This window comes from Sciurus carolinensis, chromosome 2 (genome assembly GCF_902686445.1).
Source record: "Sciurus carolinensis chromosome 2, mSciCar1.2, whole genome shotgun sequence".
Classification (NCBI taxonomy): Eukaryota; Metazoa; Chordata; class Mammalia; order Rodentia; family Sciuridae; genus Sciurus; species Sciurus carolinensis.
In genome coordinates this window covers 196,476,948-196,492,206 of record NC_062214.1, presented here as the reverse complement: position 1 = coordinate 196,492,206, position 15,259 = coordinate 196,476,948, and the positions used below count along the sequence as shown (strand labels likewise).

The 15,259-nt window shown below is 56.6% G+C and overlaps 1 protein-coding gene and 1 long non-coding RNA gene across 2 annotated transcripts; one reads left to right on the top strand and one right to left on the bottom strand.

The window, feature by feature from the left end:
* Positions 1–9,519: 9,519 nt before the first annotated feature.
* Positions 9,520–11,548, bottom strand: Dio3 (iodothyronine deiodinase 3). The gene has a single exon (XM_047541446.1). The coding sequence runs from the start codon at positions 10,876–10,878 to the stop codon at positions 9,973–9,975; it is 906 nt and encodes a 301-aa protein (XP_047397402.1). The 5' UTR covers positions 10,879–11,548; the 3' UTR covers positions 9,520–9,972.
* Positions 11,549–12,023: 475 nt separating this feature from the next.
* Positions 12,024–14,770, top strand: LOC124977554 (uncharacterized). Its single transcript, XR_007107213.1, has 3 exons — positions 12,024–13,661; positions 13,770–14,420; positions 14,582–14,770. It is a non-coding gene; the product is annotated as an uncharacterized LOC124977554 (long non-coding RNA).
* Positions 14,771–15,259: the final 489 nt, after the last annotated feature.

The following is a 15,259-nucleotide window of genomic DNA, read 5'->3' as shown; positions in this document are numbered from 1 at the left end:
GGGCTGTGAGCACAGGTGGACTGTGAGACAGGTGGGCTGTGAGCACAGGTGGGCTGTGAGTCAGGTGAGCTATGAGACAGGTGGGCAGTGAGACAGGTGGGCTGTGAGACAGGTGGGCTATGAGACAGGTGGGCTGTGAGTCAGGTGAGCTATGAAACAGGTGGGCTATGAGACAGGTGGGCTGTGAGTCAGGTGAGCTATGAAACAGGTGGGCAGTGAGACAGGTGGGCTGTGAGTCAGGTGAGCTATGAAACAGGTGGGCAGTGAGACAGGTGGGCTGTGAGTCAGGTGAGCTATGAAACAGGTGGGCAGTGAGACAGGTGGACTGTGAGACAGGTGGGCTGTGAGCACAGGTGGGCTGTGAGTCAGGTGAGCTATGAAACAGGTGGGCAGTGAGACAGGTGGACTGTGAGACAGGTGGGCTGTGAGCACAGGTGGGCTGTGAGTCAGGTGAGCTATGAAACAGGTGGGCAATGAGACAGGTGGGCTATGAGTCAGGTGAGCTATGAGACAGGTGGGCAGTGAGACAGGTGGGCTATGAGCACAAGGACATGCGCAGGCACTAACCTCTCCGACCAACGGCAGGGGGAAAGAGGAAGGATGCCAAGCCACAGCCCCTTTTGGGTTCCTCTCTACCCATCTGCAGTTGGAAGGCAGAGCATGTTGCTAGAACGTGCCCAAGAAGTTGAACAGAAAGTTAAGTGTGTTTGGGACATATTTCCACTGTGCCGTGAGACAGGAATACGTGTCATGTACACACACGATCCTTCCATGGAAGGGCTAAATGTGCTTGCATTGGTATGTGAGATCAGAAAGGTGAATGGTAAAATTCATACTCATAATTTGTGATGGTTAATTTTATTTATTAATTTCACTGACCGATGGGGTTCCTGGGTATTTGGTTAAATATTGCTTCTGGGTGTATCTGGAAGTGTGTTTCTGCATGGGACTAACGTTCTACTCTGTGAACTGAGTGAAATAGACAACCCTCCCCAATGTGGGTGGGCCTCGTCCAACTCCCTGAAGATCTCACTAAAGGAAAGACTGAGTGAAAAAGACCCGTTTTCCTTGCCTGCGTTGAGTGGGGCACGTCTTCTGACTTTGGGCTTGAGCTTGGACATGGATGGGAACCTGCACCATGGGCTCTCCTGGGTCTCCAGCTTGCTCGGGACTGCTCAGTCTCCATGATTGCATGAATTAATTCCTGTTTTTTTTTTATTTTATTTTTCATTTTAATTGTTTTATTTGTTCTAATTATATAGGACAGTAGAAAGCATTTACGCATTTTGATAAATCATGCATAAATGGAGTAGGATTTCTCATTTTTCTGCTTGCACATATTGTAGGACCACGCTGGTCATGCAGTCATACGTGTACATGAAGTAATAATGTCTATTTCACTCTACTATCCTTCCTACTCCCATATTCCTTCCCTTCCCTTCACTCTCCTCTATCTAATCTAAAGTAACTCTATTCTTCCCTAGCACCACCTCACTTTTGTGAATTAGCATCTGCATATCAGAGAAAACATTCGGCCTTTGGTTTTTGGGTTTGGCCTATTTCACTTAGCTGGATATTTTCCAGCTCCATCCATACAGACTCTTCACAGAATAAGATACGATTGATCGACAAACATATGAAAAAATGTTCGACATTGCTAGCAATTAGAGAAATGCAAATCAAAGCTAAGATTTCATCTCACTCCAATCAGAATGGCTATTATCAAGAATACAAGCAACAATAAATGTTGGCGAGGATGTGGTGGAAAAGGCACACTCATACATTGCTGGTGGGACTGTAAATTGGTGAAACCACTTTGGAAAGCAGTAGGGAGATTCCTCAGAAAACTTGGAATGGACCCACCATTTGACCCAGCTCTCCCACTCCTCAGGTTATACCCAAAGGCCCTAAAATCAGCACACTACGGTAACGCAGCCACATCAGTGTTTATAGCAGCTGAACTCACAATGGCTGAGCTATGGACCCTCCATAGGTGTCCTTCAACAGATGAATGGACGATTCCTGTGTTTTAAGACCCACTTACTGGTGGTAGAGGCTTGCCCAGCACATGCAGGGCTCTGGGTTGGGTCCCCATCAGTCCCCCGCATAGTTATTACAATGGAAAATAACAAGGGATCCATTTTAAACTTAATTCTATATTTGAATCAAAGAAAAAAAAATTGTACATAATAGTGGAGTCACCATGCTACTACAAGAACCCCAGAAAATGCACATGGTACTCATGAAGAAAATTTGAACAAGAAAAGCTGCGTGCCCAGTTGTTAGGCCATCTACTATAGTACAGTCAGTCTGTGAACACCAGTTTCCCTCCAGTTACTGAGGTCTCACACACACACACGCACACACACACGTGTGTGTGTGTGTATAATGTTTGTGGGATACGAAGTCCTACCAACTCCAGAAGATGGATCTGAAGATCTTAGAGGCTATGGTTTCATTTTTAGAAGGACCGATCGGGTACACATATACAGTGATAAATGAGTGCCACAATCAAGCAAATCAGCCTTCCCAAGATCTCACGTAGTTTCTATCTTTTGTGTGGTAAGAACATTGAAGATCTCTTTTCTTAGCAATTTCAACTGTGCAACAGAACATCATCAACTGTGGTCACCGTCCTGTGCATGAGATCACGTGAGCCTGTCCACCGACTGGAGCTCTGTGCCCCTGAACTGGCACCGCCCTTCCCTTGCCGCCTCTCTCCCTCTGCTTCTGAGTCCACACGTCATCCTCCGCCTGGGACCATGCTGTGTTTGTCCTTCCACGCACACTGGTTTCACTTGCTGTAACGTCCTCCTGGCTCATTCCTGTAGTCACAAATGCAGAATTTCTTTCTTTACAAAGGCCAAATAATGTCCCATTTATGTAAAAATAATTTTCTATTTTATTTCCACTTTTTTTACTATTAATATAAGATAAATATGTCATTTGATATTATTGTCATGTTGTTTCCATGTGAAAGCAGTTTCCGGTGTACACACGGCCTTCCTTCTCCGGGGTGTCCACCCGTGGACACTTGGGCTGACCCATGCCTTTGCTGTGGAGAATTGTCTGTGCTCTGGTGGTCTACCCAGGAGTGGGATTGCTGGGTCACTGGTAATTCTAATTCTTAGCTTTCTGTTTTCCATGGTGATTCTACTCCATCACGCTCCGACTAACAGTGTGCACGGTGCCCTTTCTTCCACAGCCTCCACGGCACTGGCTCTGTTGGTCCTTTGATGACAGCCCCTGCAGCACCCGGGAGACCACATCTCCATGGTTTGGATGTGCACCTCCCCTGTGCTAGTGATGTTGAGCACTAGAGTTCACCTGGCGTTGCCATCTGTATGCCTTCTTTTGGAAAACGTCTGTTGAGTTAGTTGGACCACTTTAAAATTATTTGTTTTCCTGCTATGGAGCTGTTTGAGTTCCTTTCATATTTTAGATACCTAACCTGATGTATGGCTTGCGAATGTCAGCTCCCACTTCACACGCTTTCTCTCTTTCCTTCGTTGATTGCTTCCTTTGTTGTGCAGAAGCTTTTTAGTTTAATGCAACCCCATTTGCCTATGTTTGCTTTTGCTTGAATTGGTTACATGAGCCGATTCCTTTATCTATCTACCCATCCATCCATCCATCCATCCATCCCACCATCATCGAATCTACCATCCATCTACCCATCTCTTATTGGTTGCTTTTCTCTGGAGAACCCAGATGAAGATATAATTTAAAATGTCACTTTTCCTTTCCATACAATGACATTAAATAGCAGACACCACACCAAGTTGAGACACCATGGAAGAGAAGAAAAAGCCTTCTATTCCACACTGCTGGTAGTTCCTCCCCCACCTTTTGAACAAGGGTCCTGCATTTTCATTCTGCACCAGGACCTGCAAATCAGGGCCACTGTGCCAATGGTCATTTCTTCCTTGGCCCCAGGTCTTCAGGTGCACTCTCTGCAGGGTCAGGAGTCCTCTGCCTGGCTGCAAGGGTCCTACCAACTCCAGAAGATGCATCCGAAGATCTAAGAGGCTATGGTTTCATTTTAGAAGGACCTAGTCTCTTGAGCTTTGTGACCACTCCTCCAAGGACCCCAGAGGGACTGTAGTGTAGTCCACCATTGCTCCACTCAGGGCCCTGGGAGTTAGAAAGACAGACAACCCTGGAGATTCAGTGAAATTTAAATTTCAGGTAAACAATTTAAAAACTATTTTTAGTCTATCTCTAAAATCACCTATATTTGGGATACACTTATGCTAAAAAGTCATTTTTTTGTTCAGTTGCAATGCAAATTCACTGCGTGTCTGTGTTCTGTTCCGCAGCCCCGCCCCCACTCTTCTTTCCCATGCCTGTCCCCAGGCACCCCCACCCGGGCCGCCCTGTAGAACTGCACCCCGTCTCCTGTAGACCTGCACCCCATGCCCTGGCCTCTCCGCCCCCAGGCATCTGCTTGCCGCAGCCAGTGGGATCTGCTGTTTCCAATTGTATTTTTCTGTCATAAGAGCAATGCATGCTCACTACAGAAAAATCACAGGCTACAGATAAGCAATAAGAAGGAAGCAAGAAAACACTCCTAATCCCACCCACACAGGAACGGCGACTGTGACTACCTCGGGGTAGATTTTTCCAGAGCTCTGTGTGTGTGCCTGGGTGCATCTTTGCAGATATTAAAAAAGAACACGCACACACAACACCCCAGTTCACCCCTCAGCCCTGCTGGGGTCTCCTGGAACCTGAGTAAGGACTCTGAAGCATGCTGACGTGTTTTAGCCACCAGAAAGGGTACTGTGGACCCCATGGTGAGCCCCCAGCACTGAGTCGGATAGGTCCGTGGCCAAAGGCACTTTCTAATCGTGGGGCTGCCTCAGTGAAGTGCCACAGACCCGGTGGTGTAAACAACAGAAATAGTTGTTCTTCCACTTCTGGAGACTGGAAGTCTGAGGCAAAGGTGTGGGCTGGGGTTGGCTTCTCCCTGGCTCCTGATGGCTGCCTTCCTATGGTGTCCTTATAGGGTTTTTCCGGTGTGTGTCTGTATCCTAATCTCTTCTTTTAAGGACACTAGTCAGATTGAATTAGGGCCCACCCTAATGACCTCATTTTAATGTAATCAGCTCTTTACAGGCCTTATATCCAAATAAGGTTTCATTAGAAGGAAGGTTAGGACTTCAACGTATGAACTTGGAGGGACAAAATCCAGCCCCAAACACCTTGGCCCAGCTCACTGCAAACATTTTGAGCTTGTTTCTTCTTCCATGAAAGGGGGCTGATGATCATAACCTCCAACTGGAACTTCAGGACGCCCAGTCAGATCATCCCGAGGTGTTGCCCCCACCTGGTCCTGGAATAAGTAACTACTCAGAGGTCACTTCCCTTTGTCCTTCCTTCCCTACAGGTGGGTGACCAGGGGGCCATGGCCTCTTGGGACCTCCCTACTCCTTCGTTCCCCAGTTTGACTATTTTCTTTAGGTAAATTCCTAGAGGAGAGCTGCTGGGTCAGAGGTGGGTGGTGTGCCCCCTGCAGGTGCATCTGTGCCTCTCTGTCAGTGGCGGGGCTGGATGTGCCCCACTCCCATCTTCAGGGCTCTGGTGCTCCTCCCACCCCTATCACCTGCTCCCCTTTCCTGTCTGCAGGCCTACTGTCCCAAAAGGCTCAGCAGAGACCCCAGACAGTGCCCAGGGCTCTCCCCACACTGGCCCTGGCTCCTCTCTGCCTCTCCTTCTCCTCACTGGGGCCCTTCCTGCTTTGCCACCATGCAGAGGACTCCTTGCTCCAGATGTGCATGCTCAGACTTCCGGGTCTCCGCTGTGCTCCCTACCAAGGATGCCCTTCTTCCCATGTCTTCCTGGGAGAGGCGCCCATGACTTCAAGGGACAAATGAGACCTTTCCTATGAACCCTTTTAAAACCCCTCATCCCCCTTCCTGCTGAAGGCGGAACTGCATGAGGAGCCACTCCAGACCCTGGAAAAACGCAAACGAGGAGGATGTTGGTGAGGGTAACAGCAGTAATAACGGCTGCCCTGCATCCCAGCCCTGCTGGAGAACAGAGTTGAGATCCTCCTCAAGGAGGAGTGGGGCTCAAGCTTCCGGACGGTGCCAGGCAGGAGCCAGCATGCAGGCGCAGACCTGCTCAGACTAGATGGACTGCCCCAGAAAGCACAGGCAAGGGCGCAAGAGGGTGGGGGCTGGGGCGGTCATCAAACCCTGTGTGTGTGATCCCAGTTATGGAAAATGCATCACATGAACGACTGTGAGTATTTGAAACAGAATCTGGAAGCAGACACACCCACCCATCCACAGGGGCTGTCCTGGAAGAGGGAATGCTAACAGACATTTGCAAACATTTCCAAACATTTTTGACCCCTCAGGGAAAACATTTCCTATCAGAGACCGGGTTACACGGACACTCACATGAACACACCCACACACGTTCACGCGTACACTCACTCATACACTGTACATAACTGAAACCAAAGTTGCAGGAAACTAGTTCCTTAGGTGAGTACATGCTGATATTTTTATTTTATTAATCTATTTCAGTTCTTCAATATGCTTGACTTTATCCAATAAATGGATTTCATGACCCACTGCTGCCTCCTGACTTATAGTTTGAAAACTCCTGCTCTGAGCAAGGATTCTGTTCTTCTCTATGGACTTCTATATTTAACATTTAATATTGAGAATGGATTTATGTGTTATCATTGTATTTTTTCACTTTAAGAAGAGAGAGCCAGCACTGGGAAAATAGGAACAATAACAAACTTTCTAGAAGCCAGTTTAGCAACATGTAACAAAACAGACATTTTAAACTCATGTTTGTGTCTTGAACTGCCATTTCACTTAGGGACAAATGGGGACAGAGCTGAGAACAGCTACTCACCCTGATTTTGTGCAAAATAAGGGAACATCCTTAACATGTGGAGTGCCCACCCCTGAAGCTGTCCCTGGCCCTTTTTTTGGCCACCTGGTGTTGCCCCATTCACGACTGATTTGTTGACATGGAAAGAGGGGGCAGAGGAAGAGGGGTGCCCAGGTAGTAAAAGGTTAATGGTAAGCGGCAGAAGGGCGATCCTGCTCTTGTTTACCAGTGAGGGAAAAGAGAGAGGAACAAGTTTGAAAATGCACACATTGAGAGGTTACCTTGCCTGGTTTTATCTTCTTCTCTGGAGTCTTCTGTTTTCAGCCGGGATTTTCAAGGAAATGAGAGAAAGAAACTAAAGAGAGAAAAAGAAGAAAGAGGGAAAAGAAAAAGATGAAGGAGAAGGAGGAAAGGAGGGGAGGGAAGAAGGAAGGGAAAAAATGGTGGGGAGGTAGATGCCCTCTCCCTCCGGAGCAGCATGGGGGAGCGACCGGCCGGCGTGCGGAGTGTTTAGGAGCCGAAGGTCCCTGCACCGCGCTGAGCGCGCACCAAGGTCTGGGAAGCCCGAGGAGGCCCAGAGTGCGCAGGCTCTGCTAGGAGGAAAGGTCGCTCCGCGCGCCTAAGGTACCCCTGAGCGATCAGCGGAGACGCGGAGCAGCAGGATTACGCTCTGAGCGACCCACGGCAGCCGCAGCTGTCCCTGACTGCCCTTCGCGAGTCTCCAAGTCTCCACCTGGGACAGCCGCGCGAGCCGCGAGCTCATGGCGAGCCCTGCCCGATTCGGGCGGCGCCCCTGCTGCGTTCTCTATATTCTTGGGGGTTTAGGGTTGAGAAGTGCTTGAGGTGGGGTGGGGGAAGGAGACGCTGAAATGCCATCTGTGCCGACTTTTTTTTCTTTAAAGTTATTTTTCAATTGAAATCTTTTAAAGCAAAAGGAAAAAAAATCGCCCAAATTTAGGGCGTCAGTTCCAAAAAGTTTTCACGGAGGAGCAGCGTGGGGGCTGGGCGCGGAGTTGGCTGGACAGAGGCCTCTCTTCCATCCCTCCAGCAACGTCCCCACTCACACACACGTCCCCCGTGCACGCGCACTCACACCGAGGCGCGCACCGACACTACTCTCTAGCCGCGCCACACAGGCGGTCCTGAGTTCCACTGTCCGCTGGTCCCATGCCGTTCCCATCCTCAAACTCTGGCTTCATCCCCTTTCCTCTGCCCCACCTCTCTTCAGATAAAGGTGTCATTAACCGAGGGGTGCGGACCGCGTTTGTGGGGTCGCCCTCACTCGGAGAGCTGCAGGGAAGACAGCGAGGGCAGGCATTGTATTGCAGCGCTTGGTCACAATCACAGGCGAGATCTGAGCCAAACGCCAGACCCTCACCCCGCTCCCGAATCCCCCCCCCCCTTCTGATCTCCCTCCTTCATCCACCTCGCTCCGCTTCAATGCTTCCCAGCGGCGAGCGGGCTGGGGGTGCGGGGGTGGCGAGGTTGGGCTCTAGCTTGGGGAGGCGGAGGAGGGGGTGTCCTGGGCGGGGCACATCCCGCAGCACCCCCGGCCCCGCAGTGGGAGCTGCTGTTGGAGTGATGGATCTGCTCCACCACTGCGCGCTTCGCTAGTCGCGCCTGCGGTGGACTCCAGCAGCCAGGCGGGGGTTGGCGGGAGATGGTTTTGCAGGTGCGGGAAGCGGGCGAGGAGGGAGCCAGGTGCGCGGTGGCACCCACCGTGGGCGGAGCGGAGCTTTGCAAGGTTCAAAGCCCCCTCGCCCTTCCACACCACCCCTCCCCCACATCTCTGAATGCTCAGAGAAGTTAGACGGGCGGCTGCAGGGACAGCGTCACTGTCAGTGTGCGTGCATGGACGCGCTCGCAGCAGCAAGTGAGGATCCCCTTGCCTCTCCCGCCAGGTTCCAGGACCTTGCGGGCCTCGGTTTCCTGGCTCTTCTTCAGCCTCCCAAATCCTGACCTGGGTGTGTGCATGAATATATGGAGGCGCCCCGGCCCGCCCCAGAGCCCCCTTCCCACTCCGTCCACCTCCCAAGCCCCTTCCAGTTTATGATCCTCCCCTAACCCCCCTGGGTCACAATGGGGACGAGAGGGAGAGATGTGTGTTTAATTCCTGTCGCTATTCCAGAGACAAGAGAAAATAAAGGCACAAAAGGCAAGCAGAAAGCAGTTTACTTCAAGCCTTTATTATTGTAGCTTAAAAGAAGTTTATATACAGGGAAATTTTCCAGCAAAACACTCACCGAATGGCCTTTGAATCAGGGCCCTCCATTTCCTGACCCCGCAACCAGCAGCTCTGCCTAGGAGTCCCCCCCACCTCCCTTTCTCCAGACTCTGCCACCCAAACTCCGTTCACCTCTCTTTGGGGTCCTGCGAACCTTGCAGTGCCTCTCCTGCCAGCTTCCTCTGGCCTCAAAACAGACCCCCACCTCCCCCCACCCCCACCCCATTAGTGGCGGTTTCCTCGTGGAAACCTAGAGCATTCTCCCCATCTCATTTTAGGCGCTGTTTCGAGCCTCCTGCAGTTCGGAGCCAGCTCGTGGTCAAGACCAGTTAGAGATGGTTCGTCATCAGCAGTGGGGGTCGAGCGCGCCTAAAAGCAGAGGGGAGACTACCCTGCCCACCCTTCCCCATCCCCGAAACCCTCCCCCAGACTCAGGGACAAGAAGTAAACACGAAAGCAGCAGGGCTTCCTGCGCGCGACAGGTGGGTGCCAGGCAACTAGCGCGAGCCTAGAGCGCTGGTGGAACCCAGCTGCGCTCAGCGCGGGGCGTGGCCAAGGTCTCTGCGCTCTGAAGCGCTGCGGTGCTTGGTTGAAGGCGCGCTGGGAAGCAGGTGTGAAAAAGTGCTGTAGGGGCAAGTCCTGGGGGCACACACGGTGCCGTGAGCACCACATCAGTGCTGCTAAGAGGATTTCAAGCGAGCCAGGTAGGTATAAATGAGAGTCAGTCACTGAAGCGGAGTCTCTGGGAGGCAGGCTCAGCCTAAGATCCGTGGCTCAGCGCATCTGTGCCATCGGGGCCTCGCCAAGCTTGACTTCCTTTGGGGTGCTTGCACGCGGGCTTCAAAGGCCCGAAGGCCCAGCTCGCCAAGTTCAGTCAGTTGACGGTTGACTGCTTACAACCGACGGGCCCGAGCGCCATGCAGCTGCTCATCATAGCGCTCCAGCCAAGAGCGCAACTCTGAGACCTGGTAGCCGTCTGGGCCACGGCCGCCCTGGTACATGATGGTGCCACTCTGGATGACGTAGAGGCGCTCGAAATAGGCACCGTAGGCTGAGCTGCTGGAATTGGCCATGGTGTCCAGGACAAGTGCGCAGCCTGGCGCACCTTGCTGCAGCACCCTTGCTGCGCTGACTCGGTCCTCCAGGCTCCGGTGTTGGGGAATGATGTAGGGGGAGTCCGTGGTGACCCAGCCGTCGGAGGGGTGTGCTTCCTCAATGTAGATGATGAGGAAGTCGACGTCGTGCTGGTACTTGGTGACCAGACGCTGAAAGGCGCTCATGCGCGCCATGAACGGAGGTCAGGTGCAGCTGCCGAAATTGAGCACCAGTGGGCGGTTCCCTTGGGCGTAGTCTAGGATGCGCTGGCTCCGGAAGCCCTCGGGCAAGACAACCTCGGAGTTGGGCGCCGGGCCGCCCTCGTGTGCCTGCTTGAAGAAATCCAACTTCTGGCCATGCCACACGGCTTTGAGCGACGCCAGGGTGCACAGACGGTTGTCGTCTGACACGCAGATGGGTGGGTCGTCGGGGGGCACCTCCTCGCCCTCACTATTGAGCTCCACTTCTGGCTCCGGTTGGCGGCGGCGGCCCAGGAAATGCTTGCGGATGCACAGGAAGTCGAGGAGCCAGAGCATGAAGGCCGTGCCTAGGAAGCGCGGGAAGAGCACGAGGCACGAGGCGGTCTGGGCACAGAGCCTCAGGGAGTGAAGCAGCAGGGAGCGGAGCATGGTGGCTGTGGGCCCCGAGGCCCCCTGGGACCCCTCACCTTCGACCACCAACCGCGAGGCGGCCTGGCGAGGCATCTGGGCTTCGCCGTGCAGGGAGCTCAATTTATAGCCGAGGCTTCAATTGGCGGGAGACTCCACCTCCGGCCCAGGCCCGCCCCCTTGCAACTTGAGCCCGGAGGGATCACCCAGCGGCGCGGCCAATGCCCTAGAAATCATGGGTCGAGGGCGGGCGCTGGCAGGCCGAGGGCGGAGCGGTCCCGCCAGGGGCGGCGGGGGGCGGGTCTGAGCCCCGCAGCCAGCTCTCAGGGGCGGGGGACCCCGGCGCAGCTGCCGCCTGGACTAGCAGCCGTACTGGGGACCTGGGCGCCCGCGGTGGAGGTCCTCCAGCTAGCGCGAGCTCTGCGCGCGGCCCTGGTCCCCGCAGCCTGGCCCCGGCCCCGGCCCCGGTCCGCGCCCCCTCTCGCCGCGCACCTGAGCCGAGTTCCCCAGCGGCCGCCGCGCCGCGCCGGAGCTCCGGTTCGCTTCCCGCGCGCCGCCGCCAACGCCGCCCACGCTGCTGCCGCTCGTGCGGGGCCGCTGCCCAGGTACCGAAGGAGTCGGTGTCCACGGCCGCCGCTTCGGTGGCCCTGGCTCCCGCCCCACCGAGGACGCGGTCCCGCGAGGAGGCAACTTTGGGTTCCCGCCGCCTTCCCAGCTCGCCCGCGGGCGCCGCTCGACTGCCGGAGCCCGTCCGCCCGCCTCCCGCGCGCGCTCACACTCGCGCCTCGCACACGGCCGCCCCCCGCACCGCCCCGCCACGCACACCGCGCTCCGCGCCCCCCGCCGCGGCCCGAGGCCGCCGCGCGCAGCCCCAGCCCGAGCAGCCCCGGACGCGCCCGCCCCGTCCCATCTCTTTGCCGCTGAGCGCCGCGGATCCCGGGTCAGCGGCCGCCGGGGTCCAGCTGGGAGGCGCGGAGGGCAGGGTCCGCGGGCAGCTTGGCGCCGGCGCCGGAGACGGGGAGGGCTGAGGAAAGCAGCGCCCGCCCTGCGCTCCTGGTCCACTCCGGAGGGCCCCGGGCGTAGGGCGCTGCGGGCGTGGGGCGCGGGGCAGCGGGCGCGGGGCGGCGCCGGCCCCGGGCGGCTCTCCCACTAGGGGTAGCTGTTGCCTGAACGCCGGAGCGCTCCCCTCTCGCCGCTCGCCTCGCCCGGCGCAGCCCCGGCCGCCGGGCGCACCCGTCCCGTTCGTCCCCGGACGTTGCTCTCTGCCCCGGGAACGTCGAGACTGGAGCGCCCGAACTGAGCCACCTTCGCGGACCCCGAGTGCGGCGGCCCGACTCACCGCGGAGGCGCCAGGACGCGTAAAGTGCGTACTTTCAACCGCGAATGTGTGCTTAGGCTTTTAGGGGTGCGGGGAACGCCCCAACTCTGCGGAGCCCTGTTCGGTTCTGCAGCCACGCCCGAGACCTTCTGATCCCTCGCTGCGCACGGCGCTGGGCCGGCGACTAGGGATCAGAGGTGGCGGGGTGGGGGGGTGCTTTGACCTGGGGTCCTCCGAGGCCGTGGGCAAGTCCTGCTTCGCTTTAGCCCGCTGCATCCCCCAGGGCGAGGCCTCGGCCCGGGTCAGCAGCAGTCTGTCTCCCGTCTGGGGAGTCAGGGATTCTGAACGCCTGAGCACAGGGACTCGTCTGGGGCTCTGGGACTCTGGTCTCCCCGTCCCATGAGCCGCTTTGCCCTGGGACAAGTCGCCCAACTTCTTGGGACAGGGACAGAGCTGTGTCCAGGGCCCAGGTAGGAGCTGGCTGGGCCCTATAGGGCGGGGGAGGCTTGTCTTCCGCGGCTGAGGAACGTGTCCCGAGAAGTCGACCTCCGGGTAAGGAGTCCAGCAGGAGCGCAGGTGGACACTGGCCTTGGGCGGGGATCCTCCTCTTTGGTTTCCCGGCCCTGGCAGGACCCTCTGTCCCACTAGACATGCATTTCCAGCAAGTCAAGACCCAAGTGTGCGTGGAGGTCGGAGGGGCGCGTGTGAATGTGACCCCTAGCCTTTCAACTGCCCAGCGGATCTCTGCTATTCTGGGCAGGCAGGGGCGCACACCCCGGAACCTTACCACTGGCCTAGTCGGCCTCCCACGTTCCCCAGCACGTCCATGCTGCCCTTCAGCAGGGGGCAGGGGTGCTTAGGGTGGATTAGGGAATTCTGCTCAGCCACACCTGACTGGAGGGGGTCCCACTTGCATGTCTCCCTTCAGCAGGGCGCCTCTGTGTTGGTGGATCAGCTCCTTTCCTGCCCCTTTCTTTGCGGGAGGGGAGAAGGAGCAAGTGAGAGGAGATGCCTCCAACTGGGCCAGTTTCTGAGGGCTCTGGGGGCTTCGGGGGCCACCCCCTCCAGGGTGGGGGGAAGAGGATATTGGGGTCCCAACTTTTGTTGGACAATTTCCAGCCCTGATTCTTGACTCTGGGAGATGCCAGTCTGAGGACAGTGGCCTGCCCCCACCCACAGGGAGTTGGGGCAGGAACATGGGTCAGGTCCCTCTTCCACAATTAGCCTCAGAAAATGAAAGGGCCACTTTGGGCCCAGAGAGCCTTTCTGGGCTGCCTGGGATGTGGGGGCTGTGTGTGCGTGTGTGTGCGCGCGTGGGCCCAGTGCATGTGTGTGGGAGGCAGGGCCAGGGCAGGGCCAGCCCACCTGTAGCAGTGGATCACACTCTTTTCAGACCTGGGGGTGCCCTGGGACCCTGCGTGTCCTTCTGTCTGGGGCTGCTGGTGTCTCCTGGTCTGACAGGCTGCAGCCCCATCCCTGGGGGTTCTGGAGCACTGGACGGGGCGCCCAGACCCGCTGGCTCCACAGCCTCCTGGTCAGGTGAAGTTGAGACAGAGTCCAGGTAAGCAGGAACCTTGCTGGTGCCTCCACCCCGCACTTCTCTGCCCGCCATCTTACTCTCCTCACCGGCTTCTCCCAGCCACCCATCCCTCCTTCCCCTTCTCTCCAGGGCAGCACCCCATCTTGCTGCAGCTCCGGTACTTCCCGTCGCTTCCCTGACTGTCCTGCCTTCTCCCTGCTGTCCAGAGTGAGAGTACTGGCCAAGGTCCAGTCAGGACCCATGGGAGGCCAGGACCTCAGTGGGCCTGCAGGCTCCCTGTGGGGAGAGTGGAGCCGAGCTGAGGCTTCTCCTGCCACAGGACCTGGCCCGGGCTCCCCCTGCCCCCTCCTGCCTACCCTCTCCCAGCTCCAGCAGGGGGCGGACACGGGAAAGAAAAGCAGGGACTTGTTGAACTGGGTCCATTTGGTGTCTGGGAGCAACTTGGAGAGAGGGAGGGGGCAGGGGGTAGGTGGCAGGGCCCTGGCACTGTGAGTCGGACTGGCCTTCGGATGGCCTCCTGCTCCCCAGAGCACCAGCATGGTAGCGTCCATGAAGGGGACGACTGGGTGGACCCTGGCACTGGCCTCTCCCTCCCACTGCTTTTGTGTGGGGTGCAGCCCATCTCCCCACTGCTCAGAGGACTGTCAGGAGACTCCCCGTCTGACTAGGGACATCTAGTGGTCCTCTGCACCCCACTTCTGAGACTTCAGGGACATGGCCTGGCCCACACACCTCAGAAGAGTTGGATACCTACATGTGTGTGCCCCGTGCCCAGCTCTGGTAAGGCTAGGGCAGGCTCCTTAACCATCCCCTCTGCTCTCCCCTGCAGGGGACTCTGGATGCCCCAGGGGTTCTCTGCCTCTGAGCCTCCGCTCATGCTGTTCCCTCTGTCCTCCTCCCTTCCCTTGGAGACTCCCATTCTCCCTCCTCTCCCACCACAGGGCCTCCACCTGGGCCCTCTTGCCCCATGGTGAGCCGAGCCCCTGGCCACGCCCTGGCACCTGGCAGGACACCCTTCTGCTGCTTGTTCTCCGTGGCCGTGGCCTTGGTGGGTGTGGCTCAACGCAGGTATCTATGTCTGCCTCCTGCTCCAGACGTGCTGCTCCCAGGCTGCCACCAGGACCCCCCAGACCAGCACCCTGTGTGTCAGGGGTACCCAATAAAGTTCTGTGGAATGAGCCAGGAGTGCGGTGTGGACTTACTGAGAACCGCTGGTTTGGGGAGATGGGAGGTATTTGGTTCTGCCCTTTGCACACGCACAGTGGTGAGCAAGGTCAGACATGTGGGCACCGTGCACAGACAGTCACTGCGAAGTCCCGTTGGGGGCGTGGTGTTCAATGAACATCCCTGTCCGCTGCCCCTGGGCCAATCTGGTTCCCTTCCTGGGCTGACCAGGCCCTGCCGGGTGCCAGGTCCTCCAAGGGGCGTGTCCCTTCTCCTTCACTTGGAGAGCGGCTTCTTCCACGCTTCCTCCCTCCTCAGACTTGGGCCTGAGCATGTGGACACTCTGCTGGTCGGTTGGGTGGCCGAGGGCTCAGGATGGTATGAGAAGTGTCCCTAGCACAGCAGGTGTCTTCCCATTGGGAGCTGGAGGCAGAATGGGGTGCTCGGTGGGGCCC